The sequence below is a fragment of the Hippocampus zosterae genome, chromosome 5 (assembly GCF_025434085.1).
Source record: "Hippocampus zosterae strain Florida chromosome 5, ASM2543408v3, whole genome shotgun sequence".
Lineage (NCBI taxonomy): Eukaryota > Metazoa > Chordata > Actinopteri > Syngnathiformes > Syngnathidae > Hippocampus > Hippocampus zosterae.
Genome location: NC_067455.1, coordinates 6,273,993 through 6,301,416, shown reverse-complemented (window position 1 = coordinate 6,301,416; position 27,424 = coordinate 6,273,993). Strand labels below are relative to the sequence as shown.

Genomic DNA, 27,424 nt, shown 5'->3' with positions numbered 1-27,424 from the left:
CACAACAAAAGCGCAGTCACACGCGCAGTCCGTTGGTGCCTTTCACAATAAAAGATCTGTTCGTGAAGGAAGAAACTTGGATGTCGTCATGACATTTCAATATCTTTTATTCAAATGTGTTTTTAAAATGATTTTTAAAAAGACTAGAAAAAGATGACACAGACTACAAAAGGCTAACGACTAAACAGACTAGACACATGACACGAGGTTCTTTATTCACTTCGATCACATCCTGATGCTTCATGTGAGAGCCACCATTTAGGAATGACAAAAATGACTCAAACTTCTGCAAACTGCTTTTTAAATGTTGACCCCACCCCTTTGCCGGTAGTGCAGACCTTAAGCTTGGGGAGGAACACGCAACTTCAAAGATGATGAAGAAGACTACTGAAATGCCACAGTTGAGTACAAGATATCTGAAAAGACAAAATTGAACATCTGGCATTTACCAACGACTGGGAAAGTATTTAAAGAAGACTACAAAAAGACTGTCAAAGTCCCGCCCCCCCCCCCCAAAAAAAATCCTTCTTCTTTCAAGCCATTCAAAATAAAATGACGGATTGATTAACTGTTAGAAGAAACTCATGATCTTGCCTCTTACCTTGTTGATCTATGTGAGCATGCTTGGACTTTGTACATGGCACGCCTTCACCTGCAAAAACATGCACACTCATTACACACATTACACATGTCACACCAGCTGTTATTGATTGAGAGGCATCGACAACACCCCCTTTTGCATGAATGTCAACCATGTCAACTTGAAAATTAATGCACCCCCACCCTCCCTCAAAAATTGATGTAATGTATATTTTAATGAGGAAAAATGCCATCCTATAATATTGTAATTTATAGACATATAGCTGGCAACCGGTTCAGGACCCATTTCAGGGTGTATCCGAAGACAGGATAGGCTTCAGCACCCAAGGATAAGCAAATGGATGAATGAATGGATGGATGGATACATTAATGGCTTAATTTAATGTATTCAAAAATAATTGAAACGTTTCTGTCACATTTGCGTTGCTCCTTCTGGTATGCCCGTCACCTGGCCATTAGACTGATAGAAAGATGCACCAATATTAGACATTCCGCACAGAGGATAAAGAACACATGCCGGTAAATACTCCTATTTTGTCTGTCTGCACCACTTGTGTTCAATCTGTTTCTGAAATGGTTACAATACCACCACGATCATTTGCTAATTGTTACTTGTTTACTTTCAAACTGCTGCTTAAGACACTTAAGTCAAGTCTTAGTGGAGTGTAGTAAAGTCAATGCAAAAAAAAAAAAAAATCGGTAGAATGATGCATTTCGACTCACTCACTGGCATCGGGAAGAACAACAGTGGCATAAACAGTCTGAAGCGCAATAGCGCCGCCGGCTGGACCATGGGAGGATTGCAGGAGGCGGTTCTCTACTTGGCACGCACACACACACACACACACACACACACACTGATGAACCTCCCACACTGACGAAAAACCATCTCAGACTCATCAAAAAGCCTTGCATACACACCAAAAATAATACTCACGCAACTAAAATCTCTCCCTTGACCAAAAAAGTCCTAGATCTGCAAATAACTGTCACATCCACAAAAATTGTCACACTGAACAAAAACCCTTTCACACTCACAAACACACACACATTTCATGATCATCTTAAAACTCTTATTGGGTCAAAAACCTCACACACAGCAAAGAAATTCTCACTCTCAACAAAAACCTCTCGTACACTACAAAAAGTCTTTCATACTGATAAAAAAAGCAAGCTTCCCATTCATTCAATTTTACCCAAAGAATTCTAACACACAAGACAAAAAAATCTCTCACAAACAATCAAACAACTCAGACTCAACAAAAAAGACTGAAACTCACCAAAAACCTCCATCAAATAAAAACCCTCAAATTCATAGCAAAGAATCTCACACGCCACAAAAAACCCTCTCACACTAAACAATGTGGGGTTTGTTTATGTTCAATTCTAATGTATTAATGTGTTAACATCTTTACAGTATGAGTTAAAATATCCAAAATTCATGTAATTTTGTATGTTCATGTGTTCATGCATGAGTGGTGTAGTGTAGAAAGGCTTGAACTCACGTCTTTGATCGTTTTGTTGAATCTGAGCGTTGCGATTTCGTGCTGAGCGAGAAAAATCGTCGTCATCATCATCAATGCCACACAATGCAACCACTCTGATGATGTCATCGCCTCACCTCTAATCTTCTGTCGGTGGACGACGAAGCCCCATGTGGCCAACATCAGCAGTGCAACCGCAACAACGCCGCAAACCAGGCCCACGTCCCTCAGCGTGTTCGCTGGCGGGTACGTCCCCTCGGCTCGCCCCAGCGCATTCTCCACCCGGCATGTGAGCTCTTCCTGCCCCTTGTATGGTAAGGAGCTGTTGAGGTACCGATCTGCAAATGAGGTCTTCACACGCGCCGCTAATGCTGTCGCTAACGGCTGCCCATAAGCTGACAGCCAGGTGATGTTGGGCTCCGGTAGGCCCTCTGCCACACACTGTAGCCTGTTGGGGGCACTGGAACTGCTGGTGACCATTGACAGGCTCAGGATTGAAGGCCTCACTGATAGCAGAAGAAAAAACAGCGAGGAAAATGTCTGTGTGTGCATTTGTGACTGGCAAATAATTGGTGTACTTCCATAGATCACCCCAAAATAGCTTTTCAACATTCACATTAATAACCACGCCCCCTTATGACCAAACAGGAAGTCCAGTGATTGAGTTGAGTCTTTACCTTGTACCTTCAGCTTCACCTCTTTGGTCTGTGACCCTCCTTGCTTCAGTTCTATTTTGCAGAAGTACACACCGTCTCTCTGCACTTGGACAGCGCTGATGCGAAGCGACGCATTCCCCTGGCGGAGGTTGCCAGCCAACGAGTATTCGCCTAGGGCAAGGCATTCGAGTTTGGCCAATGAGTCGTTCTTGACGTTACATTGGAAAAACGGTGAATTAGTTTCGATTCCGTGGATCCAGCTCAACGTGATGTTGTCGGTGTAGCGGTCCTGCTTGGGATGAGTGAAGGAGCATCCCAGGATGGCATCTTGTCCTCGCAACACGCTGACCTCATCAGAGACGTGCACAGTCAACCCAGATGATGGCAAACCCTCTGTACCGGGATCAGACGTGACCAAATTACTCAAACTCTGTACCAAAAAGTACAGTGGTCCCACTACTTCCATGTCATCACATTCATGTTCCGAACGGCTTTCACATCACCATGCAAATGCTAACATGCTAATGTTGCCATCTGCTTTCAGAGCACTATAGTAATGTAGCTAAATGTTTCCACATCGACATGCAAATGTTGACATGCTAATGTGTCCACCGAGTGCCCCCCACGCCAACATGCTAATGTAGCTAACAGTTTTCACATCAACAGGCCTATGTGGCTACCTACTTTTACATCAACATGCTAATGCAGTCATGCTAATGTACCCTCCTACTTCCTGGCGCCCTTGAGTAATACTGTACTGGCAGCGCCCCTAATTTTTTTAATTAATTTGTACATTTCCCATCCAGGGCGGCCCGGTAGTCAAGTGGTTAGCACGTCGGCTTCACAGTGCAGAGGTACCGGGTTCGATTCCAGCTCTGGCCTCCCTGTGTGGAGTTTGCATGTTCTCCCCGGGCCTGCGTGGGTTTTCTCCGGGTGCTCCGGTTTCCTCCCACATTCCAAAAACATGCATGGCAGGCTGATTGGATGCTCTAAATTGTCCCTAGGTGTGAGTGTGGGGGTGGATGGTTGTTCGTCTCTGTGTGCCCTGCGATTGGCTGGCAACCGATTCAGGGTGTCCCCCGCCTACTGCCCGAAGACGGCTGGGATAGGCTCCAGCACCCCCCGCAACCCTAGTGAGGATCAAGCGGTTCGGAAAATGGAGGGATGGATGGATTTCCCATCCATTTTTGTCATTTAATGTTCATTGTGCATCGGTTGTTTATTGTGGTTGTGGTAAATTGACTTTATAGCCCTTTCGTACTCAAAGCGCTTTACACTTTTTACTCATTTACCAACTGATGACGTAGCATCAGGAGCAACTGGGGGTTCAGTGTCACGCTCAAGGATACTTTGACAGGGTTGCAATGGCTGGGCATTGAACCGCCAACCACTGGGTTGGGAGGCCACCACACATACCAGTGAGTCTTATCGCCCCATTACTGGACATCACGTTTTTTTGGCGGGGGTTGTTATCGATGCTTGTTGTTGTGCAACTTCACTGCCAGGGTGCTTACAACAGCATTTTTTTCCATGAGCGTAAATATCGGCACTAATAGAGTTTTGTTGCTTGTCTATGATGCTACAACTATATGGCGCTATGACCGTGAGGCGTTACAACCGTGAAAAGAGAACTACATGGGACAGAAAAATGGAACCAATATTTTTCTGTGTCATCGGCCAGCGGACAAGCTAGCAGCTGTTAGAAAACTACACTTGCCTGTTTAGATTTAAACCCATTTTGCAGTGAACACGTGTGATGCCATGTCAGTAACTTTCCATATCAAGATGTTAATGTAGCTAACTGCTGTCACATCACATTGCTAATTGATCGAACCGAGCCCGTGTCACCATTCAAATGTCGCTAAGTGCTTCCACGTCAACATGCTAATGTCAGCAAGTAGTTTTACATCATAATCAAGAAGTGGAACCGTGAAGCGGCAGGTCAAACCAATTGGAACGTGTCGGAATGACGCACAACTCACCTGTGGTCACCAGCAGCAGAACACACACACGCACAATAACACGCACACGCATCTTGGACATACACGCAAAAGCACACACCGGCGTGTGGAACTCCATAAACACACACCAACACTGGGCCACCACAGCAATTCAGGAAGGAAACGAGTCACAGGACAGTGACTGGTTACAAGATAATCTCACACACACACACACCACACACACACACAGACACACACACAACAAATAATGCCACACTGTAAAAAAAAGGTGACCTGAAATGTGAGGTTTTTGGTGAGTGTCAGAGTGTTTTTTGGGGGCCTTGTGAGAGTTTTTGTGGCGTGAGACTTGTGTGTGAGAGATTTATTGGATGAGAGGGGGGGGGGGTTCTGAAGTTTTTTGGGTGAGTGTGGGAGTTTTTTGTTGTTGGTAAGATAAATGTTACTGTATTTTTGACCTCTATAGCACCTTATAACTTCCTCTTTTTTCCTCTTTCTTTTTTTTATACACAGACAAGAAAAACTTCCTCAAAATGAAACACAATGGAAACACACACACACACACGTTCATCCATCATGGAGATGTTACTCTGCATGTCGTTGTTTGCTGCTCAAGGAGGTGAGCTGGGCCATACACACTCGGGCACACACACACACATACATATCCATACATGTGCACACACACATTTGCACACACTCACTTCAGCAATTATTATGAAATGTTCAGATTCATGTATTCATTTGTTCACGTGGTGTTTCTGACATTTCACACGTGTGAGTGTTTCAAGAGTGAGTGTGAGAGCTGTTCTGTTGTGTGTGAGAGAATTCCAGTTGTGTCTGTGACTGACAGCATTTCAGTATTGTGTGTTAAAGCATTTGAGTTTTGCATGTCAGTGTTTCAGTTGTGTGTGAGAACATATTAACAATGTGTATGAGAGTGTTTTAATAATGTGTGTGACAGTGTTTCAGTCGTGAGTGTGAGAGTATTTTAGTAATGTGTGTGTGTGTGTGTGGGTGTGTGTGTGTGTGAGTGAGAGAGAGTATTTCACTTGTGTGTGACATTGTTTTAGTTGTATGTTTTTGACAATGTTTCAGTAGTGCGTGTAAGAGTGTTTCAGTAGTTTGTGTGAATTTCAGTTTAGTGTGTTTTCATAAGTTCATGTGTCAACATCAATATGTTCATGTCATCATGTTCTTATTGTATGTTAATGTTGATGTGTTCATACAGGATGAAAATATCGGGACGGCAGCCTAGGTGCCATTGCCCTCTACCGCTGCATTGGTAAAGTCCCTGTCTGCGAGCCTGGCCCCCAGCAGGACCTGCGGTACCGATTAGAGGGTGACCCCCGCCGGCATGATCTGTCGCTACGTATCAACGGTGCCACCCTGGGGGACAGTGGACGCTATTACTGTGGGTTGGAGGTAGAGGGAAGGGATCACAAGACCGTGGAGGACAACATGGGGACCCGGCTGAGTGTGGAGTGTAAGTCCTTCAAGGGGTCCTTTTGAAGTGTGTGGCGTTCTTTACATTTATGTTTCCCGCCGCAGCGCCGCCCAACATCCTGTCCCTGCAGGTGGACGGCGACGAAGACTTAAGGCTCGACGCTACCCGACATCCAGTGGCTAGCACCCGAGCATCCGCTAAAAGGTTCTACGACAGGCCCGCTGAGTCTGGGTGATGACCTCATCGTTAGCCGGCAGCAGGATCAGGTCACATGCTCTGCCTCCAACCCGCTTGGCAAAAATAAAGCCACCTGCTTCCCCTTCCGACACCCCCAACCAAGGACGGCGCACCGCCCCATATCCTCCTTCTGCTGATTATTTCTCTGGGGTCCAAGGTAATTATGCTGCTGGGGATTGAGGTCTGGCTGGTGTCTGCAGGCGAAGTCCAATAAAGTTTTGATGGAGTTTGTGCTGCCACCTCCTGGTCACTAGATTCATTACTACTTTGCTTTAAAGAAAACATACCTACAAAACAACTCAATTTTTTTTGGATAGGGACACTTTTTGAAAAAATGACAATACACTCATATGTTTATCATGTATTCATTTATTTTTGGTGTAAGACAAAGAATACACCTACAATGCTAATTACTAATTGTAAGGATGGAAGATTTCAGATTATGAAGGAAACAAAAGACTGGTCAACGTCACTATGCTAAAAGACATGCTAATGTATCCAATAGGTTTCATGCCTCACACTAACAAAGACTACAAAAGAGAAAAACACAAAAACAACCTAAAATCATGACTGCAGTGTGTGAGAATGGTTGCATTAATGGATGTGAGAGCATTGTGAGTGTTTAAGTAGTTTATGTGAATAACTGAGTGTGTGAGAGCATTTTAGTGCTATGTGATAATGTTGCCGTAGTGCCTACGTGATCATTTCAGTAGTGTGTGAGAGCATTTCAGTGTAGTGAGTAGGAAATAATTTCATTACTTTGTGAGTGTTTTAGTAGTGTTTGAGATTGTGTCAGCAGTGTGTGCAAAATTGTTTAGTGGTTTATGGGAGCGTATCTCAGTATTGTGCATGAGAGTGTTTCAGTAGTGTGGGTTGAAGAGTTTCAATAGTCTGTGCGAAAGTTCAATAGCGTTGGTGAATGAAACACTTTTAAGTCGTGTCAGTGGGAGTGTTTTAGTAGTGCATTGGAGTGTGTTAGTGTTTTGGAACCGCGTGAGGGTTAGTCTGTCACACCCATTTTTTAGCCAGACTCATTTGTTAACTTCTACTGCATGGGGAAGAGATGCGGTTCTCGGTAGCAGATGGGGTGGACATCCAGGCAGCAATTCTCACGGCTCCAGCCATAGTCCTGACCCATCTCCAGACTGATGGTCCCGCACTGGCCCCCATCTGAGCCCTCTGGGTTCGCCCCCTGCCAGTTGCTAACTGTTAAGGGCGCCCTGTTTATCCAGTACCAGGCGTTGGTTAACGTGCTGCGACGCAAACCAATCCAAGCCCGCCTCGGGATGCCATCCCGAGTAGACTCCTGCCGGACTTTCGCCTCCACTTGATTGAGGAGTGCAGAAGAGGACAAAGTGACCAGATGGAGATTCCGTTCTTGACAGAACTTGACTGACTCCTTCCAGGCCAGAGCCTCAGAGCCAATCTCCAAAACCTCAGGCGACAGGACACACCCTCTGTAATCTGGCGAAAAGAGTCTTTTAGTAGTATGTGAGAGAGCTTTTTTCGTTGTGATGAGAGAGTTTTTCTGTAGGCTGTGAGTGAATAGTTTTTTCCCCCTCAGTTCTATATTGTGTGTTAAAGCATTTGAGTTGCATGTGAGTGTTTCAGTTGTGTGTGAGAACATATTAACATTGTGTCTGAGAGTGTTTTAATATCGCACATGACAGTATTTCCAGAAGTGAATGGGAGAGCATTTATGAAGTGTGTCTATGTGTGAAAGTATTTCAGTTGTGAGAAACAGTTCAGAGAAACAGTTTTCTGTTGTGCTTATGAGAGCACTTATAAGATAAGATATCCTTTATTTGTCCCACACTGGGGAAATTTACAATTTATCAGTCTGTGTTTGTGTTTGTTCACCTGAGATTTGACTGACGGCAAGTGCCGGATTCCCAAAAGTGGCGTTCCCCTTCTCTCCCATATAGTAGACGGCCATCTTGTCTGAGGTATGCCAAATGACGTTGTTGTCCAGGCTGAAATTCACCACCGTGGAGACGTAGTCCGTCCCCGCGAGCGCTCGCCAGGTGAGGTCCTTTGGTGGGGCGCCACCCACACGGACTCCCGCGGTGAGGTCCTTGTGGACAAGGATGATGGCAAAATTATGCACGTCCGGTATGGCGTTGACCACGTAGCAGGAGGCCAACTCTGACTGCGGGATGAGCGGCAGTAGCAGGCCAGGCCGGTAGAGGATGGCGATACTGGAGAGCTCCAGCAGAGGCCAGCCCGGGTACGAGGAGTCCACCAAGGAGTCCTGGGACAGTAGTACAGCAGTTTGGTCCTCTGAGTCTTGGGACAGCGGCGGAGGGACTAAAAAGGTCATCTTGTCATTCGGTTTGGGACTCAGTGTAGCGTAGAGCATGGAGCAGCTGCAATTTAGTGTGGCAGCACACGGGTGCCCAAAGAGAACCGCCACTGGATGCTTTGCCCTCACCACCCTCCAGGCTTTGTCACCATCCACCCTGAACTGAGTGGCATGGTGAGGCTCCAGCTCCACTTCTCTGGTATTGTTACCTTCCCCTTCCAGGTTGACCGTGTTGACTTTCTCCGCATTGACTACAATGAGCCTGAAGGGGGTGTACTCTGTCACATTGGGGCTGACCATTTCGGCGGGTTGGGTGGTGCCCTGGATTTGGGGAACTGGCGGGACGAGGTACTCAGTGCCCAACCTGTCCACGGGGAGAACCCGAGCACTTTGTATGCTGCCCGCCTTGATGCTGACAGCGTGGACCGTGACCTGGCGGGTGCTGTTCACCCGGAGCACCTTGTCTGAGACACCCTCACGGCCGAGCTCGGCGTCGCCGTAGATGAAGAAGCGGCGCGTTTGAGCGGCGGCCAGAGTCTCGGTGTGGATTTGTTCCCGGATCAATACTGTGACTTCTGTGTTGTCAAGCAAAGCCGTGACTTGCACCTGGTTATGGGGTTCCTCTGGGTAAAAGTAGGCCACGTTTTCTGGAAAGATCACCAAGAAGTTGAAACCCGAGCTGATCTGTGCTTCTGCGCATCCTGGAAAATGAGCCAGCCCAAGGCGTAAGCAAATCAGGAAATCAATTAGAGCCAGATGACCACTAGGGGGTCCCCAAGAGCAAAAGCTTGCATACAGCTTACTGCTTTCACGTGTCAATAACCTTCTCGAGTATTATCTTTCCCACCTCAACAAGATCATGTAGCTAACTGCTACCTCATAAACATGCCGATGTAGCTTGCGGCCTTCAAATAAACACGTATACTGTATATTGACATGCTGTTAACAGTAAACATAACTGGGATTGACAAATAAAACAGAAGCAAGTATGCTCTGCTTTTTGTTTTGAGAACTGCACGAGCCTTCTTCTTTTTGTTTCCTCAAAGCAATGTTTAATGGTAGTTTCCCATTTTTGACAACAAGAACAGGGACTAAGAAATATTTTGTGTGTTTTAATTCAGGCAAGTACGTTGATTTTTTTGTGTGTGTGTGGTCTCGAGATCTCACAATGTCACGGAATTTTTTTTCGTTCGAAGTTATTATTTGATACTTAGGTGATACTGCTGCACTACAAATTATTAAATTGTAGTTGCATAAATAATTAACAGTATTATTGGCAGAAATTGAATGTCCAATCCTACAATTTATTTTTTCTCATCTCTCCAATGATCAAGAGAAACTTAGAGTCTCTCTGAATCAAATCAAACTTCTTCACCGTGAGGAGTTGTCATAGAAACCCAAGCGACATGTTTCGACTCACTCGATTTTGTTGCCCCCTTCAGCACAAGAAGCAGTACTGCAGAGTATAGGTGGCCCTTCGACAGCATCCTGAGGAGTCAAAACAATCACTTTCAGCAATACACTTCTTATAACGTCACCAAGTTTTGATTTTGTGTCCTTTTCTGAGCAATCATTTCTCACAGGCCACATACTGTACTTTGGACTCCGCGAATTTGCTTAGTTACCTTTTTTTTCAACATTTCTTTTATATATTTTCAAATATTTTCGGGGGGTTATTTGTTTCAACAGATGTCTAATCAACTATACAAGGATTTTAGGTATGCGTGGTCCAACCTGGTCCCTTTGACTTCAGTGAAGCTAATATGCTAACAACTCACACCAGAAAGAACATACCGGTACTAATTCTACACAGCAATGCCAGAGCCGAGAATCAAACCATGGAGCTCAAACCTGAGAGCCAGACATGCAAATCACTGCTTCCCAGTGCTGTATTCATTAAATTGTCACATTTACGTCATATATCCCCTTAAATATAAGTTGATAGGCTGATTCCTGTCACACTTCCTGTTTAAAATGTATCAAAAGATACATATATTATGGTCTTACCTTCTCTTTTGTCGTGCTTGCTTCCACTTTCAAACGTTTGTACGGAGCCCCTAAGGGGACATGGAAGGAAAAAAAAAACTTTGCGAGATTTCGCAAAGTAATGCGAGATCTCGCAAAGAAGGATTGCGAGATCTCGCATTACTTTGCGAGATCTCGCAAAGAAGGATTGCGAGATCTCGCAATACTTTATTTATTTATTTTTAATGGTCGTTGACTTGCTTCCGGGTCATCGTACGTGTAAACGCAGACAACAGTTATGGAGTGTGTTCTTTTCCTGCGCGTTGATCTACTTCCGGGTCAGCTTGGCGAATGTTGACTGTCGTGCGCGGCTAATTTCAGCGACTACACACGACATCGGAGGGGGAGAGAATAATGGAGGAGGACTTGGAAAACTTCTTGCGATCAAGAAATGTCGCTCAGGTGGACATTACGCGCATGAAAAGCGACAAGGTGGGCATACACCCATACACTAACATAATAAGCGTAGCAATAGCAAAATGGACACTGGCTCCGACACGCTCACTTTCTCTACTGTTAATTTTGTTTTGTAAATACACTACTGTAGTGCAAACCGTTTGATTCTTTTGAGAAGTAAGAAAAGCATTACATAAATTCTATTATTATTATTAATCCTAGTAGTAGTCATCGTAGTAGTAATTTGTCATGCAGACCTCCAAATACAGTGAGAAACTAACTTGGCGGGGAAAGTGAAGCTAGCATTTCAGGGAAAGTGAAGCTAGCATTTCTATATACTCTACCTGTACTGTTGATGTTCTTAGTTCTTACAATAATGACTTTATGTAACACAATTTTAAAAAGACATCACAGTTAGTAAATGTGCTGCTGCTTCCTGATGTATTATTATTATTATATTATGTAATATTGAATACAAATAATGATGACTGCTCTGTACCATCACTCATGTTACATTTGTTAAAAGTTATTAATTAAGTCAAAATTTCAAGTATTCATTCTCACAATTTATCTTTGCAGGTTGACATGGAGGTAATTTCTCTGATGACTGAAGAGCAAATGGGCAAATATATCACTTCCTATGGTGATCGAATAGCTGTCCTTTGCTTTTGTCAACAAAAAATGTCCAGGGGTGATAATGAAATGCTCCTCCAAAGATTGAGAGACAAAATAAGATCGAGGAAAAAAGGTGTACTGGGTGGATCTCCAAGTGTGCTCCAAAACCATGATGAGAGAATGGCAAGATTTAAAAATTTTATTGGCTCTGTTGTTCATTTGCACTTTTGAGATGTAAAACATCTGGCATAGTTAACCACGTGAAGGGCAGTCTGCAATTGTTTTCCATTTGTGTATTGTGCATTATTAAAATGCAATCGATTCTGTGTTAGTTCTCCATTCCTTCCATTTTCTGCACCACTTATTCTCATGATGGTTTCAGGCAAGATGGGAGTTTTCAGTTTTACCCAAAGGTCTGAAGTTGTACATTCCATTTAAAATGTTGAGATTAATGTTTGTAAGATTTTGTCAATGTGAATAAAATTTGTTCCAAATCATTCTTAACAGTTTTTTTAAACACAAGAAACCACCTGCTGACGAAAGTGAGGAGTGACAATTACGCAGTCATCATTTACATGCAGGTGAAAATTCAATTGGGATGATGTACAATTGTGTAGGAATACTCCCCAGCATCCACGTTGGTTAAGTATTTGTGATTAAAGTCAGGAACCAAGAAAGAATGTTTATTTACACCAATAATGCTTTGACAGACAAACATTTTATATTGTAGATCAAATATGTTGTCCTTATACTGTACAGGTAGAAAAACAGCAGATAAACAATGCTTTTAATTATGATGGGTATATATTATTTGTCATAAAGTGTTTCAATTATCCTTTGAAGGTGAAGTGATAAAAGAAATGACAATGGTCAAATTCAGGCTTCAAGAAATGTTACTTCTCACACCAGTTGAGGAGCCGTAATAGAGTTTGGTCCAAACACCAAGCAATACATAGATTGCTGTAATTTATAAAGTGTATGCAGAAAATTGGTGAAGATTGCACGGCTGTCTGTCCTATGTGTTGTGTTATTTTGACTTCAAAATGGCGCCGTGAGAGTGGCTGCCTTTTCAGCAGCTCCTATATTTTGTATATTTTATATTCTTCCTTTTATAAATTTGCTGCTGTGAATTGGGAATTTCTCCATTGCGAGTCTAATAAAGGTTTTCTTATCTTAAAGAGTAGCGGTGAGGGCCTCTCTGAGGTGTAAATACAAGTTCACAGCCTGAAATGGATCTTTTGGTGGCATTAGATCGGACTGGGCCATTAAAAAAGCACACAATGCAAATACATCTGGATCACAAGGCATGGTCAAACGAAACACACACTGGCTTTTGCACAGTTGAACTTGTTCATTGTCAACCGGGGAGAGGAAGTCCGTTGTACCATAAAGTTCAGGTAACGTATACATCACGTTGGGCCGACCACTGGGGACATTCATGTTCTTTGAGGGCCTGATGAGATGGCTGTTCCAAACTAAGGCCGTGTCATCCAACTCATCCTGTTGAAAATAATATACAGCCAGATTAAATAAGAGTTGCACAGTCATATCGGCTTTTATGAGCAAGAACTTTTAGCGTGAAGCTGCTTTTTTGTCTCACTCCTCCCCTCTCATGTGTACCACATCTCCCCAACTTTTCCTTCACCTTCACCACACACCATTATCCTCTTGGGTGTTCCTGTCCACTTTCCCATCAACTCACTCTCACATACAAAAATACACATTTAATTAACGAGTCTATCAGAATGTATGAACTCACCTGAATAAGTCCCATGCAACAAAATTGTAGGATGTTTTTGTCCAGAAATCCACCATCAAAGAAGCCATTGTCTCTGAGGTCTGTGAAGAGGGATAACCAGAACTCCATGCACTGGCTGCGAAGAAACCGCCACCAATATTCAATTCTTTGATTGGCGGTGCTGGCTCCATCCAAGTAACTGTCAAGAGTGCTGCCTGGCGGTATTGGCACGAGGAAACGCTGAAAGCCTTTGACGTGACCATTTTCAGTCCCAAGATCAGCTCGAACGATTCGAGGACAACCCCCCAAACGGTGCACAACGTCGATGTAGTAACCCCCAATCAACTTCGGGTCACTACTAGTTATGTAGGCATTGAGCCACATTATTTTCCTTGAAAAACCATCAATAGCCCCATTGATACAAATTCCAAATGGTTTCAGTTTGTCATAGGAGTCCATGTGCCATATAAAATTGGGCCCTTTGGAGAAGTAGTTTCGCCGTCTCAAACGTCTTGCTTGCCTTAACGACACTCCTCTCGGATCCAACTCTTTCAGGACCAGACGAACGTCCTCTTTCCTGACAAGAAGTCCATATTCTCTGCACTTACTGTACATCCACCTGTAACCGTGTAGTTGTCCGGAATGCTGCAATTGGTTGCGAATGAAGTTAACCAGGACTGCCAAGTCATTGAACGTTTTCCGACGAAATAGTCCTCTTTGGTTCAGCACTCGCTTCAAATGTCTTTCACTTATTTGGAAACCGTACTTAACATCAAGAACAGATTTAATGTCTTTGTATTTCAAGCCGATTTCAAAGTAAAATTCTATTAAACTCACGAACGGTTGAACACGCTCCATAACTGTTGTCTGCGTTTACACGTACGATGACCCGGAAGCACCTACGATGACCCGGAAGCAAGTCAACGACCATTAAAAATAAATAAATAAAGTATTGCGAGATCTCGCAATCCTTCTTTGCGAGATCTCGCAAAGTAATGCGAGATCTCGCAATCCTTCTTTGCGAGATCTCGCATTACTTTGCGAGATCTCGCATTACTTTGCGAGATCTCGCAAAGTTTTTTTTTTCCTTCCATGTCCCCTTAGGGGCTCCGTACATCTTGTGAAATTGAAAGCTTTTTTTTCGTGGTGTATCAACTTTATAATTTAGTCTATACAGGACTCAAGCTCTCAGCTTCATTGTTTTTCTTCAAAACTGATCACAGGCCATTGTTTCGATTTCAAAACAACAGATTTTTTTTCAAAACATTTAAAATGTCATAACTTTCTTAATTCCTCGTATATTGACAACATTTAAAAGTACTATGTCCCTTTATTCCTGCCGTTTCCTATAACAATGGTCTTGCTTGGAAAAAAAAATCTTGTTAGATGCTTATAATTATATAGCTGACGACAATTTCAGCATTGTGCACACAGTGTGTGTGTGTGTGTGTGTGTGTGTGTGCGCGCGCCTGTCACCACACCCACAGGATGTCACCTCGTGTCCGCACTGCCCCCCCCCATCCCCCATCCTTCCTCCTCCACCCCTGTTTACTTGATGCTCAGGTTGTTAGCACATCAGCTAAAAGCGTCATTTTGCCTGATGAGTGCAGTTGTTGGTGTGTAATTGTTGTTGTGCGGTGTCTGACCATCTGGGCCATCTTGAGCAGTCCCGGGATGGTTCGGATGTATCCCAGGTTGAAGACGCCGTCGGAGGCGGAGGTCCTGCCGGTGCTGGTCGGGCTGACCGTGTGAGACATCTTAGCCTGCCTGCTAAAAGTAAACTAAGAAACTATTTGACCAGAAAAAAGAGAAAATAGAAATCCTTTTCGTTGGAAAGGCTTCAGTGCGGGAAGGCGCCAAAACACACGCCCAGTTTTGCGTGCACAATTGCCCACATCCGCTGACGTTTCACAACAAAAGCGCAGTCACACGCGCAGTCCGTTGGTGCCTTTCACAATAAAAGATCTGTTCGTGAAGGAAGAAACTTGGATGCCGTCATGACATTTCAATATCTTTTATTCAAATGTGTTTTTAAAATGATTTTTAAAAAGACTAGAAAAAGATGACACAGACTACAAAAGGCTAACGACTAAACAGACTACAAACATGACACAAGGTTCTTTATTCACTTCGATCACATCCTGATGCTTCATGTGAGAGCCACCATTTAGGAATGACAAAAATGTCTCAAACTTCTGCAAACTGCTTTTTAAATGTTGACCCCACCCCTTTGCCGGCAGTGCAGACCTTAAGCTTGGGGAGGAACACACAACTTCAAAGATGATGAAGAAGACTACTGAAATGCCACAGTTGAGTACAAGATATCTGAAAAGACAAAATTGAACATCTGGCATTTACCAACGACTGGGAAAGTATTTAAAGAAGACTACAAAAAGACTGTCAAAGTCCCCCCCGCCCCCCAAAAAATCCTTCTTCTTTCAAGCCATTCAAAATAAAATGACGGATTGATTAACTGTTAGAAGAAACTCATGATCTTGACTCTTACCTTGTTGTTGATCTATGTGAGCATGCTTGGACTTTGTACACGGCACGCCTTCACCTGCAAAAACATGCACACTCATTACACACATTACACATATCACACCAGCTGTTATTGATTGAGAGGCATCTACAACACCCCCTTTTGCATGAATGTCAACCATGTCAACTTGAAAATTAATGCACCCCCATCCTCCCTCAAAAATTTATGTAATGTATATTTTAATGAGGAAAAATGCCATCCTATAATATTGTAATTTATAGACATATAGCTGGCAACCGGTTCAGGACCCATTTCAGGGTGTATCCGAAGACAGGATAGGCTTCAGCACCCAAGGATAAGCAAATGGATGAATGAATGGATGGATGGATACATTAATGGCTTAATTTAATGTATTCAAAAATAATTAAACCGTTTCTGTCACATTTGCGTTGCTCCTTCTGGTATGCCCGTCACCTGGCCATAAGACTGATGCACCAATATTAGACATTCCGCACAGAGGATAAAGAATACATGCCGGTAAATACTCCTATTTTGTCTGTCTGCACCACTTGTGTTAAATCTGTTTCTGAAATGGTTACAATACCACCACGATCATTTGCTAATTGTTACTTGCTTACTTTCAAACTGCTGCTTAAGACACTTAAGTCAAGTCTTAGTGGAGTGTAGTAAAGTCAATGCAAAAAAAAAAAATCGGTAGAATGATGCATTTCGACTCACTCACTGGCATCAGGAACAACAACAGTGGCATAAACAGTCTGAAGCGCAATAGCGCCGCCGGGTGGACCATGGGAGGATTGCAGGAGGCGGTTCTCTACTTGGCACGCACACACACACACACACACACACACACACACACACACACACACACACTGATGAACCTCTCACACTGACGAAAAACCATCTCAGACTCATCAAAAAGCCTTGCATACACACCAAAAATAATACTCACGCAACTAAAATCTCTCTCTTGACCAAAAAAGTCCTAGATCTGCAAATAACTGTCACATCCACAAAAATTGTCACACTGAACAAAAACCCTTTCACACTCACAAACACACACACATTTCATGATCATCTTAAAACTCTTATTGGGTCAAAAACCTCACACACAGCAAAGAAATTCTCACTCTCAACAAAAACCTCTCGTACACTACAAAAAGTCTTTCATACTGATAAAAAAAAGCAAGCTTCCCATTCATTAAATTTTACCCAAAGAATTCTCACACACAAGACAAAAAAAATCTCTCACAAACAATCAAACAACTCAGACTCACCAAAAACCTCCATCAAATAAAAACCCTCAAATTCATAGCAAAGAACCTCACACGCCACAAAAAAACCCCTCTCACACTAAACAATGTGGGGTTTGTTTATGTTCAATTCTAATGTATTAATGTGCTAACATCTTTACAGTACGAGTTAAAATATCCGAAATTCATGTAATTTTGTATGTTCATGTGTTCATGCATGAGTGGTGTAGTGTAGAAAGGCTTGCACTCACGTCTTTGATCGTTTTGTTGAATCTGAGCGTTGCGATTTCGTGCTGAGCGAGAAAAATCATCGTCATCATCATCAATGCCACACAACGCAACCACTCTGATGATGTCATCGCCTCACCTCTAATCTTCTGTCGGTGGACAACGAAGCCACATGTGGCCAACATCAGCACTGCAACCGCAACAACATCGCGAACCAGGCCCACGTCCCTCAGCGTCTTCGCTGGCGGGTACGTCCCCTCGGCTCGCCCCAGCGCATTCTCCACCCGGCATGTGAGCTCTTCCTGTCCCTCGTATGGTAAGGAGCTGTTGAGGTACCAATGTGCAAATGAGGTCTTCACACGCGCCGCTAATGCTGTCGCTAACGGCTGCCCGTAAGCTGACAGCCAGGTGATGTTGGGCAGCGGTAGGCCCTCTGCCACACACTGTAGCCTGTTGGGGGCACTGGAACTGCTGGTGACCATTGACAGGCTCAGGATTGCAGGCCTCACTGATAGCAGAAGAAGAAAAAACAGCGAGGAAAATGTCTGTGTGTGCATTTGTGACCTTGCAAACAATTGGTGTACTTCCATAGATCACCCCAAAATAGCTTTTCAACATTCACATTAATAACCACGCCCCCTTATGACCAAACAGGAAGTCCAGTGATTGAGTTGAGTCTTTACCTTGTACCTTCAGCATCACCTCTTTGGTCTGTGACCCTCCTTGCTTCAGTTCTATTTTGCAGAAGTACACAGCGTCTTGCTGCACTTGGACAGCGCTGATGCGAAGCGACGCATTCCCCTGGCGGAGGTTGCCGGCCAACGAGTATTCGCCGAGGGCAAGGCATTCGAGTTTGGCCAATGAGTCGTTCTTGACGTTACATTGGAAAAACGGTGAATTAGTTTCGATTCCGCGGATCCAGCTCAACGTGATGTTGTCGGTGTAGCGGTCCTGCTTGGGATGAGTGAAGGAGCATCCCAGGATGGCATCTTGTCCTCGCAACACGCTGACCTCATCAGAGACGTGCACAGTCAACCCAGATGATGGCAAACCCTCTGTACCGGGATCAGACGTGACCAAATTACTCAAACTCTGTACCAAAAAGTACAGTGGTCCCACTACTTCCATGTCATCACATTCATGTTCCGAACGGCTTTCACATCACCATGCAAATGCTGACATGCTAATGTTGCCATCTGCTTTCAGAGCACTATAGTAATGTAGCTAAATGTTTCCACATCGACATGCAAATGTTGACATGCTAATGTGTCCACCGAGTGCCCCCCACGCCAACATGCTAATGTAGCTAACAGTTTTCACATCAACAGGCCTATGTGGCTACCTACTTTTACATCAACATGCTAATGCAGTCATGCTAATGTACCCTCCTACTTCCTGGCGCCCTTGAGTAATACTGTACTGGCAGCGCCCCTAATTTTTTTAATTAATTTGTACATTTCCCATCCAGGGCGGCCCGGTAGTCAAGTGGTTAGCACGTCGGCTTCACAGTGCAGAGGTACCGGGTTCGATTCCAGCTCTGGCCTCCCTGTGTGGAGTTTGCATGTTCTCCCCGGGCCTGCGTGGGTTTTCTCCGGGTGCTCCGGTTTCCTCCCACATTCCAAAAACATGCATGGCAGGCTGATTGGATGCTCTAAATTGTCCCTAGGTGTGAGTGTGGGGGTGGATGGTTGTTCGTCTCTGTGTGCCCTGCGATTGGCTGGCAACCGATTCAGGGTGTCCCCCGCCTACTGCCCGAAGACGGCTGGGATAGGCTCCAGCACCCCCCGCAACCCTAGTGAGGATCAAGCGGTTCGGAAAATGGATGGATGGATGGATTTCCCATCCATTTTTGTCATTTAATGTTCATTGTGCATCGGTTATTTATTGTGGTTGTGGTAAATTGACTTTATAGCCCTTTCGTACTCAAAGCGCTTTACACTTTTTACTCATTTACCAACTGATGACGTAGCATCAGGAGCAACTGGGGGTTCAGTGTCACGCTCAAGGATACTTTGACAGGGTTGCAATGGCTGGGCATTGAACCGCCAACCACTGGGTTGGGAGGCCACCACACATACCAGTGAGTCTTATCGCCCCATTACTGGACATCACGTTTTTTTGGCGGGGGTTGTTATCGATGCTTGTTGTTGTGCAACTTCACTGCCAGGGTGCTTACAACAGCATTTTTTTCCATGAGCGTAAATATCGGCACTAATAGAGTTTTGTTGCTTGTCTATGATGCTACAACTATATGGCGCTATGACCGTGAGGCGTTACAACCGTGAAAAGAGAACTACATGGGACAGGAAAATGGAACCAATATTTTTCTGTGTCATTGGCCAGCGGACAAGCTAGCAGCTGTTAGAAAACTACACTTGCCTGTTTAGATTTAAACCCATTTTGCAGTGAACACGTGTGATGCCATGTCAGTAACTTTCCATATCAAGATGTTAATGTAGCTAACTGCTGTCACATCACATTGCTAATTGATCGAACCGAGCCCGTGTCACCATTCAAATGTCGCAAAGTGCTTCCACGTCAACATGCTAATGTCAGCAAGTAGTTTTACATCATAATCAAGAAGTGGAACCGTGAAGCGGCAGGTCAAACCAATTGGAACGTGTCGGAATGACGCACAACTCACCTGTGGTCACCAGCAGCAGAACACACACACGCACAATAACACGCACACGCATCTTGGACATACACGCAAAAGTACACACCGGCGGCGTGTGGAACTCCATAAACACACACCAACACTGGGCCACCACAGCAATTCAGGAAGGAAACGAGTCACAGGACAGTGACTGGTTACAAGATAATCTCACACACACACACACCACACACACACACAGACACACACACAACAAATAATGCCACACTGTAAAAAAAAGGTGACCTGAAATGTGAGGTTTTTGGTGAGTGTCAGAGTGTTTTTTGGGGGCCTTGTGAGAGTTTTTGTGGCGTGAGACTTGTGTGTGAGAGATTTATTGGATGAGAGGGGGGGGGGGTTCTGAAGTTTTTTGGGTGAGTGTGGGAGTTTTTTGTTGTTGGTAAGATAAATGTTACTGTATTTTTGACCTCTATAGCACCTTATAACTTCCTCTTTTTTCCTCTTTTTCTTTTTTTATACACAGACAAGAAAAACTTCCTCAAAATAAAACACAATGGAAACACACAAACACACACACACACATGCACACACGTTCATCCATCATGGCGATGTTGCTCTGCATGTCGTTGTTTGCTGCTCAAGGAGGTGAGCTGGGCCATACACACTCGGGCACACACACACACACACACATACATATCCATGTGCACACACACATTTGCACACACTCACTTCAGTAATTATTATGAAATGTTCAGATGTATTCATTTGTTCACGTGGTGTTTGTGACATTTCACACGTGCGAGTGTTTCAAGAATGAGTGTGAGAGCAGTTCTGTAGTGTGTGAGAGAATTCCAGTTGTGTCTGTGACTGACAGGATTTCAGTATTGTGTGTTAAAGCATTTGAGTTTTGCATGTCAGTGTTTCAGTTGTGTGTGAGAACATATTAACAATGTGTATGAGAGTGTTTTAATAATGTGTGTGACAGTGTTTCAGTCGTGAGTGTGAGGGTATTTTAGTAATGTGTGTGTGTGTGTGTGTGTGTGTGTGTGTGTGTGTGAGAGTGAGAGAGAGTATTTCACTTGTGTGTGACATTGTTTTAGTTGTATGTTTTTGACAATGTTTCAGTAGTGCATGTAAGAGTGTTTCTGTAGTTTGTGTGAATTTCAGTTTAGTGTGTTTTCATAAGTTCATGTGTCAACATCAATATGTTCATGTCATCATGTTCTTATTGTATGTTAATGTTGATGTGTTCATACAGGATGAAAATATCGGGACGGTAGCCTAAGTGCCATTGCCCTCTACCGCTGCACTGGTAAAGTCCCTGACTGCGAGCCTAGCCCCCAGCAGGACCTGCGGTACCGATTAGAGGGTGACCCCCGCCGGCATGATCTGTCGCTACGTATCAGCGGTGCCAACCTGGGGGACAGTGGACGCTATTACTGTGGGTTGGAGGTAGAGGGAAGGGATCACAAGACCGTGGAGGACAACATGGGGACCCGGCTGAGTGTGGAGTGTAAGTCCTTCAAGGGGTCCTTTTGAAGTGTGTGGCGTTCTTTACATTTATGTTTCCCGCCGCAGCGCCGCCCAACATCCTGTCCCTGCAGGTGGACGGCGACGAAGACTTAAAGCACAAGGCCGAGTGCCGCGTGGCAGGCTCGCCGCCACCCGACATCCAGTGGCTAGCACCCGAGCATCCGCTAAAAGGTTCTACGACAGGCCCGCTCAGTCTGGGTGACGACCTCATCGTTAGCCGGCAGCAGGATCAGGTCACATGCTCTGCCTCCAACCCGCTTGGCAAAGATAAAGCCACCTGCTTCCCCTTCCGACACCCCCAACCAAGGATGGCGCACCGCCCCATATCCTCCTTCTGCTGATTATTTCTCTGGGGTCGAAGGTAATTATGCTGCTGGGGATTGAGGTCTGGCTGGTGTCTGCAGGCGAAGTCCAATAAAGTTTTGATGGAGTTTGTGCTGCCACCTCCTGGTCACTAGATTCATTACTACTTTGCTTTAAAGAAAACATACCTACAAAACAACTCGCAAAATTTTTTGGATAGGAATACTTGTTGAAGAAATGACAATACACTCACATATGTTTATCATGTATTCATTTATTTTTGGTGTAAGACAAAGAATACACCTGCAATGCTAATTGCTAATTGTAAGGATGGAAGATTTCAGATTATGAAGGAAACAAAAGACTGGTCAAGGTCACTATGCTAAAAGACATGCTAATGTAGCCAATAGGTAGCCAATGCCTCACACTAACAAAGACTAGAAAAGAGAAAAACACAAAAACAACCTAAAATCATGACTGCAGTGTGTGAGAATGGTTGCATTAATGGGTGTGAGAGCATTGTGAGTGTTTAAGTAGTTTATGTGAATAACTGAGTGTGTGAGAGCATTTTAGTGCTATGTGATAATGTTGCCGTAGTGCCTACGTGATCATTTCAGTAGTGTGTGAGAGCATTTCAGTGTAGTGCGTAGGAAATAATTTCACTACTTTGTGAGTGTTTTAGTAGTGTTTGAGATTGTGTCAGCAGTGTGTGCAAAATTTTTTAGTGGTTTATGGGAGCGTATCTCAGTATTGTGCATGAGAGTGTTTCAGTAGTGTGGGTTGAAGAGTTTCAATAGTCTGTGCGAAAGTTCAATAGCGTTGGTGAATGAAACACTTTTAAGTCGTGTCAGTGGGAGTGTTTTAGTAGTGCATTGGAGTGTGTTAGTGTTTTGGAACCGCGTGAGGGTTAGTCTGTCACACCCATTTTTTAGCCAGACTCATTTGTTAACTTCTACTGCATGGGGAAGAGATGCGGTTCTCGGTAGCAGATGGGGTGGACATCCAGGCAGCAATTCTCACGGCTCCAGCCATAGTCCTGACCCATCTCCAGACTGATGGTCCCGCACTGGCCCCCATCTGAGCCCTCAGGGTTCGCCCCCTGCCAGTTGCTAACTGTTAAGGGCGCCCTGTTTATCCAGTACCAGGCGTTGGTTAACGTGCTGCGACGCAAACCAATCCAAGCCCGCCTCGGGATGCCATCCCGAGTAGACTCCTGCCGGACTTTCGCCTCCACTTGATTGAGGAGTGCAGAAGAGGACAAAGTGACCAGATGGAGATTCCGTTCTCGGCAGAACTTGACTGACTCCTTCCAGGCCAGAGCCTCAGAGCCAATCTCCAAAACCTCAGGCGACAGGACACACCCTCTGTAATCTGGCGAAAAGAGTCTTTTAGTAGTATGTGAGAGAGCTTTTTTCGTCGTTCTATATTGTGTGTTAAAGCATTTGAGTTGCATGTGAGTGTTTCAGTTGTGTGTGAGAACATATTAACATTGTGTCTGAGAGTGTTTTAATATCGCACATGACAGTGTTTCCAGAAGTGAATGGGAGAGCATTTATGAAGTGTGTCTATGTGTGAAAGTATTTCAGTTGTGCAAGACAAACCGTTTTCTGTTGTGCTTATGAGAGCATTTATCAGTCTGTGTTTGCGTTTGTGATGCTTAACATCTAATGAGTTCACCTGAGATTTGACTGACGGCAAGTGCCGGATTCCCAAAAGTGGCGTTCCCCTTCTCTCCCATATAGTAGACGGCCATCTTGTCTGAGGTATGCCAAATGATGTTGTTGTCCAGGCTGAAATTTACCACCGTGGAGACGTAGTTCGTCCCCGCGAGTGCTCGCCAGGTGAGGTCCTTTGGTGGGGCGCCACCCACACGGACTCCCGCGGTGAGGTCCTTGTGGACAAGGATGATGGCAAAATTATGCACGTCCGGTATGGCGTTGACCACGTAGCAGGAGGCCAACTCTGACTGCGGGATGAGCGGCAGTAGCAGGCCAGGCCGGTAGAGGATGGCGATACTGGAGAGCTCCAGCAGAGGCCAGCCCGGGTAGGAGGAGTCCACCAAGGAGTCCTGGGACAGTAGTACAGCAGTTTGGTCCTCTGAGTCTTGGGACAGCGGCGGTGGGACTAAGAAGGTCATCTTGTCATTCGGTTTGGGACTCAGTGTAGCGTAGAGCATGGAGCAGCTGCAATTTAGTGTGGAAGCACACGGATGCCCGAAGAGAACCGCCACTGGATGCTTTGCCCTCACCACCCTCCAGGCTTTGTCACCATCCACCCTGAACTGAGTGGCATGGTAAGGCTCCAGCTCCACTTCTCTGGTATTGTTACCTTCCCCTTCCAGGTTGACTGTGTTGACTTTCTCCGCATTGACTACAATGAGCCTGAAGGGGGTGTACTCTGTCACATTGGGGCTGACCATGTCGGCGGGTTGGGTGGTGCCCTGGATTTGGGGAACTGGCGGGACGAGGTACTCAGTGCCCAACCTGTCCACGGGGAGAACCCGAGCACTTTGTATGCTGCCCGCCTTGATGCTGACAGCGTGGACCGTGACCTGGCGGGTGCTGTTCACCCGGAGCACCTTGTCTGAGACACCCTCGCGGCCGAGCTCGGCGTCGCCGTAGATGAAGAAGCGGCGCGTTTGAGCGGCGGCCAGAGTCTCAGTGTGGATTTGTTCCCGGATCACCACTGTGACTTCTGTGTTGTCAAGCAAAGCCGTGACGTGCAACTGGTTGTGAGGTTCCTCGGGGTAAAAGTAGGCTATGTTTTCTGGATAGATCACCAGGAAGTTGAAACCCGAGCTGATCTGTGCTTCAGCGCATCCTGGAAACAGAGCCAGCCCAAGGCGTAAGCAAATCAAGCAATCAATTAGAGCCAGATGACCACTAGGGGGTCCCCAAGAGCAAACGTTTGCATACAGCTTACTGCAGGGGTGTCCAAACTTTTTGCCAAGGGGGCCAGATTTTATGTGGTAAAATGTCGGGGGGCCGACCTTGGCTGACATTCTTTACATTGAACAACAATATTGTTCAACAAATTTTAGTAAGCCAGTCTGTTTCACATTTCCATTTTTATTTGAATTTCAACAATCTTAAGAATTTCTTTTGGTTCATTTGAAACAGGAATTTGAAATATAACATATCAGTCAATATAAACACGGAGTGATGTCTTGTTAACTCGTGAGTGATGCCCTCTAGTGTCTAAATGCTATTACTCATTTAGTGAATGCTATTAGTCATTTAGCCACTAGAGGGAAGCAGTACTCTATGAAACATCACTCACCAGTCTACGAGACCTCAGTCAATGCAACACGTGTTCCATTGCGCCCAACCTGCGGGCCAGACGGCACTGATTTTATGACGGGGGCCGAGGGCCGGATGAAATTCGACCGCGGGCCGGATTTGGCCCGCGGGCCGGACTTTGGACATGCCTGGCTTACTGCTTTCACGTGTCAATATCCTTCTTGAGTAACTTCTTTCCCACCTCAACAAGATCATGTAGCTAACTGCTACCTCATAAACATGCTGATGTAGCTGGCAGCCTTCAAATAAACACGTATACTGTATATTGACATGCTGTTAACAGTAAACATAACTGGGATTGACAAATAAAACAGAAGCAATTATGATCTGCTTTTTGTTTTGAGAACTGCACGAGAAAGATAGCCTTCTTCTTTTTGTTTCCTCAAAGCAATGTTTTATGGTAGTTTCCCATTTTTGACGAGAAGAACAGGGACTAAGAAATATTTTGTGTTTTAATTCAGGCAAGGGCGGCCCGGTAGTCCAGTGCTTAGCACGTCGGCTTCACAGTGCAGAGGTACCGGGTTCGATTCCGGCTCCGGCCTCCCTGTGTGGAGTTTGCATGTTCTGCGTGGGTTTTCTCCGGGTGCTCCGGTTTCCTCCCACATTCCAAAAACATGCGTGGCAGGCTGATTGAACACTCTAAATTGTCCCTAGGTGTGAGTGTGAGTGCGAATGGCTGTTCGTTTCTGTGTGCCCTGCGATTGGCTGGCAACCGATTCAGGGTGTCCCCCGCCTACTGCCCGAAGACAGCTGGGATCGGCTCCAGCACCCCCCCGCGACCCTAGTGAGGATCAAGCGGCTCGGAAAATGACTGAATGAATGAATAATTCAGGCAAGTACGTTGATTTTTTTTGTGTGTGTGTGGTCTCGAGATCTCACAATGTCACGGATTTTTTTTTCATTTGAAGTTATTATTTGATACTTAGGTGATACTGCTGCACTACAAATTATTAAATTGTAGTTGCATAAATAATTAACAGTATTATTGGCAGAAATTGAATGTCCAGTCCTACAATGTATTTTTTCTCATCTCTCCAATGATCAAGAGAAACTTAAGAGTCTCTCTGAATCAAATCAAACTTTTTCACCGTGAGGAGTTGTCATAGAAACCCAAGCGACATGTTTCGACTCACTCGATTTTGTTGCCCCCTTCAGCACAAGAAGCAGTACTGCAGAGAATAGGTGGCCCTTCGACAGCATCCTGAGGAGTCAAAACAATCACTTTCAGCAATACACTTCTTATAACGTCACCAAGTTTTGATTTTGTGTCCTTTTCTGAGCAAAAATTTCTCACAGGCCACATACTGTACTTTGGACTCCGCGAATTTGCCTAGTTTCCTTTTTTTCAACATTTCTTTTAAATATTTTCAAATATTTTTGGGGGGTTATTTGTTTCAACAGATGTCTAATCAACTATACAAGGATTTTAGGTATGCGTGGTCCAATCTGGTCCCTTTGACTTCAGTGAAGCTAATATGCTAACAACTCACACCAGAAAGAACATACCGGTACTAATTCTACACAGCAATGCCAGAGCCGAGAATCAAACCATGGACCTCAAACCTGGGAGCCAGACATGCAAAACACTGCTTCACAGTGCTGTATTCATTAAATTGTCACATTTACGTCATATATCCCCTTAAATATAAGTTGATAGGCTGATTCCTGTCACACTTCCTGTTTAAAATGTATCAAAAGATATATTATGGTCTTACCTTCTCTTTTGTCGTGCTTGCTTCCACTTTCAAACGTTTGTGTAGTTATTGCCAACAAACAAAAATACACAGAAGTGTACATTTGTCAGTCAAAGCAGGACATTTACATGGTGTTGAGCTGACTCTTCAAAACACTTTACAACACAACAGTAAAGGCTCGTTTTGATGCGCAAAGATCACCTTTATAGCTCTTTTGAGGCTCAAAGCTCTTTCAGTCAAATTGAATGAATTTATAATGAATGTAATAATATTATTTAATATAGCTTTATACACACATAGTCATACAGAGTCAAACTAGAGGTCAAATCTCGGCGCTTGCGAGACTTGATCTTTGAAGCCGAGCCGGTCATTGTATGCTGAGCTGCGGTGCTGTAATGAAGTGTGAGTGGTTGTAAAGCAGCTTTGTACACACAACAATGGCGCGTGTGCAGAGATATCATCAGCATGGCGGGAGGGCAAACACCAATATGAAGGTGCTAATCACAGATAAGGTCTTCAAAAAGCCAAACTGCATCCGTCACTGA

The 27,424-nt window shown here is 44.6% G+C and overlaps 5 protein-coding genes and 1 long non-coding RNA gene across 11 annotated transcripts; 2 read left to right on the top strand and 4 right to left on the bottom strand.

Annotated features, from left to right (window-relative positions):
- Positions 1-195: 195 nt before the first annotated feature.
- On the bottom strand, positions 196-20,223 carry LOC127601357 (sialic acid-binding Ig-like lectin 15). 6 transcript variants are annotated; one of them, XM_052066541.1, is made up of 8 exons: positions 20,081-20,223; positions 18,120-18,491; positions 17,576-17,944; positions 17,460-17,501; positions 16,680-16,772; positions 15,962-16,015; positions 15,703-15,780; positions 196-338 (listed from the first exon to the last, which is right to left on the bottom strand). In XM_052066541.1, exons 1-7 carry the CDS (start codon positions 20,178-20,180, stop codon positions 15,749-15,751), a joined length of 1,062 nt encoding a protein of 353 aa, XP_051922501.1. In that variant the 5' UTR covers positions 20,181-20,223; the 3' UTR covers positions 196-338; positions 15,703-15,748. The 6 variants fall into 6 exon arrangements, 3 of the variants coding, with proteins under 3 accessions (XP_051922501.1, XP_051922500.1, XP_051922502.1); XR_007962538.1 differs by lacking the exon at positions 15,703-15,780 and having other exon boundaries at positions 196-416; positions 16,676-16,772; positions 20,081-20,222; XR_007962540.1 differs by lacking the exon at positions 15,703-15,780 and having other exon boundaries at positions 196-416; positions 16,676-16,769; positions 20,081-20,222.
- On the bottom strand, positions 196-20,425 carry LOC127601356 (sialic acid-binding Ig-like lectin 15). Its single transcript, XM_052066539.1, has 7 exons — positions 20,271-20,425; positions 4,723-4,898; positions 2,762-3,133; positions 2,222-2,590; positions 2,106-2,147; positions 1,328-1,420; positions 196-652 (listed from the first exon to the last, which is right to left on the bottom strand). The coding sequence occupies exons 2-7, from the start codon at positions 4,817-4,819 to the stop codon at positions 543-545; spliced, it is 1,083 nt and encodes a 360-aa protein (XP_051922499.1). The 5' UTR covers positions 4,820-4,898; positions 20,271-20,425; the 3' UTR covers positions 196-542.
- On the top strand, positions 5,932-22,057 carry si:dkey-11p23.7 (V-set and Ig domain-containing protein). The gene is given in 3 exon segments (XM_052066545.1): positions 5,932-6,181; positions 21,629-21,876; positions 21,879-22,057. Coding segments are annotated over 3 exon segments (396 nt in total). The 5' UTR covers positions 5,932-6,156; the 3' UTR covers positions 22,002-22,057.
- LOC127601363 (uncharacterized) lies at positions 10,994-12,000 on the top strand. The gene is made up of 2 exons (XR_007962542.1): positions 10,994-11,138; positions 11,682-12,000. It is a non-coding gene; the product is annotated as an uncharacterized LOC127601363 (long non-coding RNA).
- Positions 12,388-14,354, bottom strand: LOC127601355 (uncharacterized). The gene is made up of 2 exons (XM_052066538.1): positions 13,477-14,354; positions 12,388-13,217 (listed from the first exon to the last, which is right to left on the bottom strand). Exons 1-2 carry the CDS (start codon positions 14,311-14,313, stop codon positions 12,891-12,893), a joined length of 1,164 nt encoding a protein of 387 aa, XP_051922498.1. The 5' UTR covers positions 14,314-14,354; the 3' UTR covers positions 12,388-12,890.
- A 176-nt stretch (positions 22,058-22,233) lies between the features above and the next one.
- LOC127601354 (IgGFc-binding protein-like) lies at positions 22,234-26,977 on the bottom strand. Its single transcript, XM_052066536.1, has 4 exons — positions 26,901-26,977; positions 26,319-26,386; positions 23,564-24,706; positions 22,234-23,257 (listed from the first exon to the last, which is right to left on the bottom strand). The coding sequence occupies exons 2-4, from the start codon at positions 26,383-26,385 to the stop codon at positions 22,839-22,841; spliced, it is 1,629 nt and encodes a 542-aa protein (XP_051922496.1). The 5' UTR covers position 26,386; positions 26,901-26,977; the 3' UTR covers positions 22,234-22,838.
- Between the last annotated feature and the right edge of the window lie 447 nt (positions 26,978-27,424).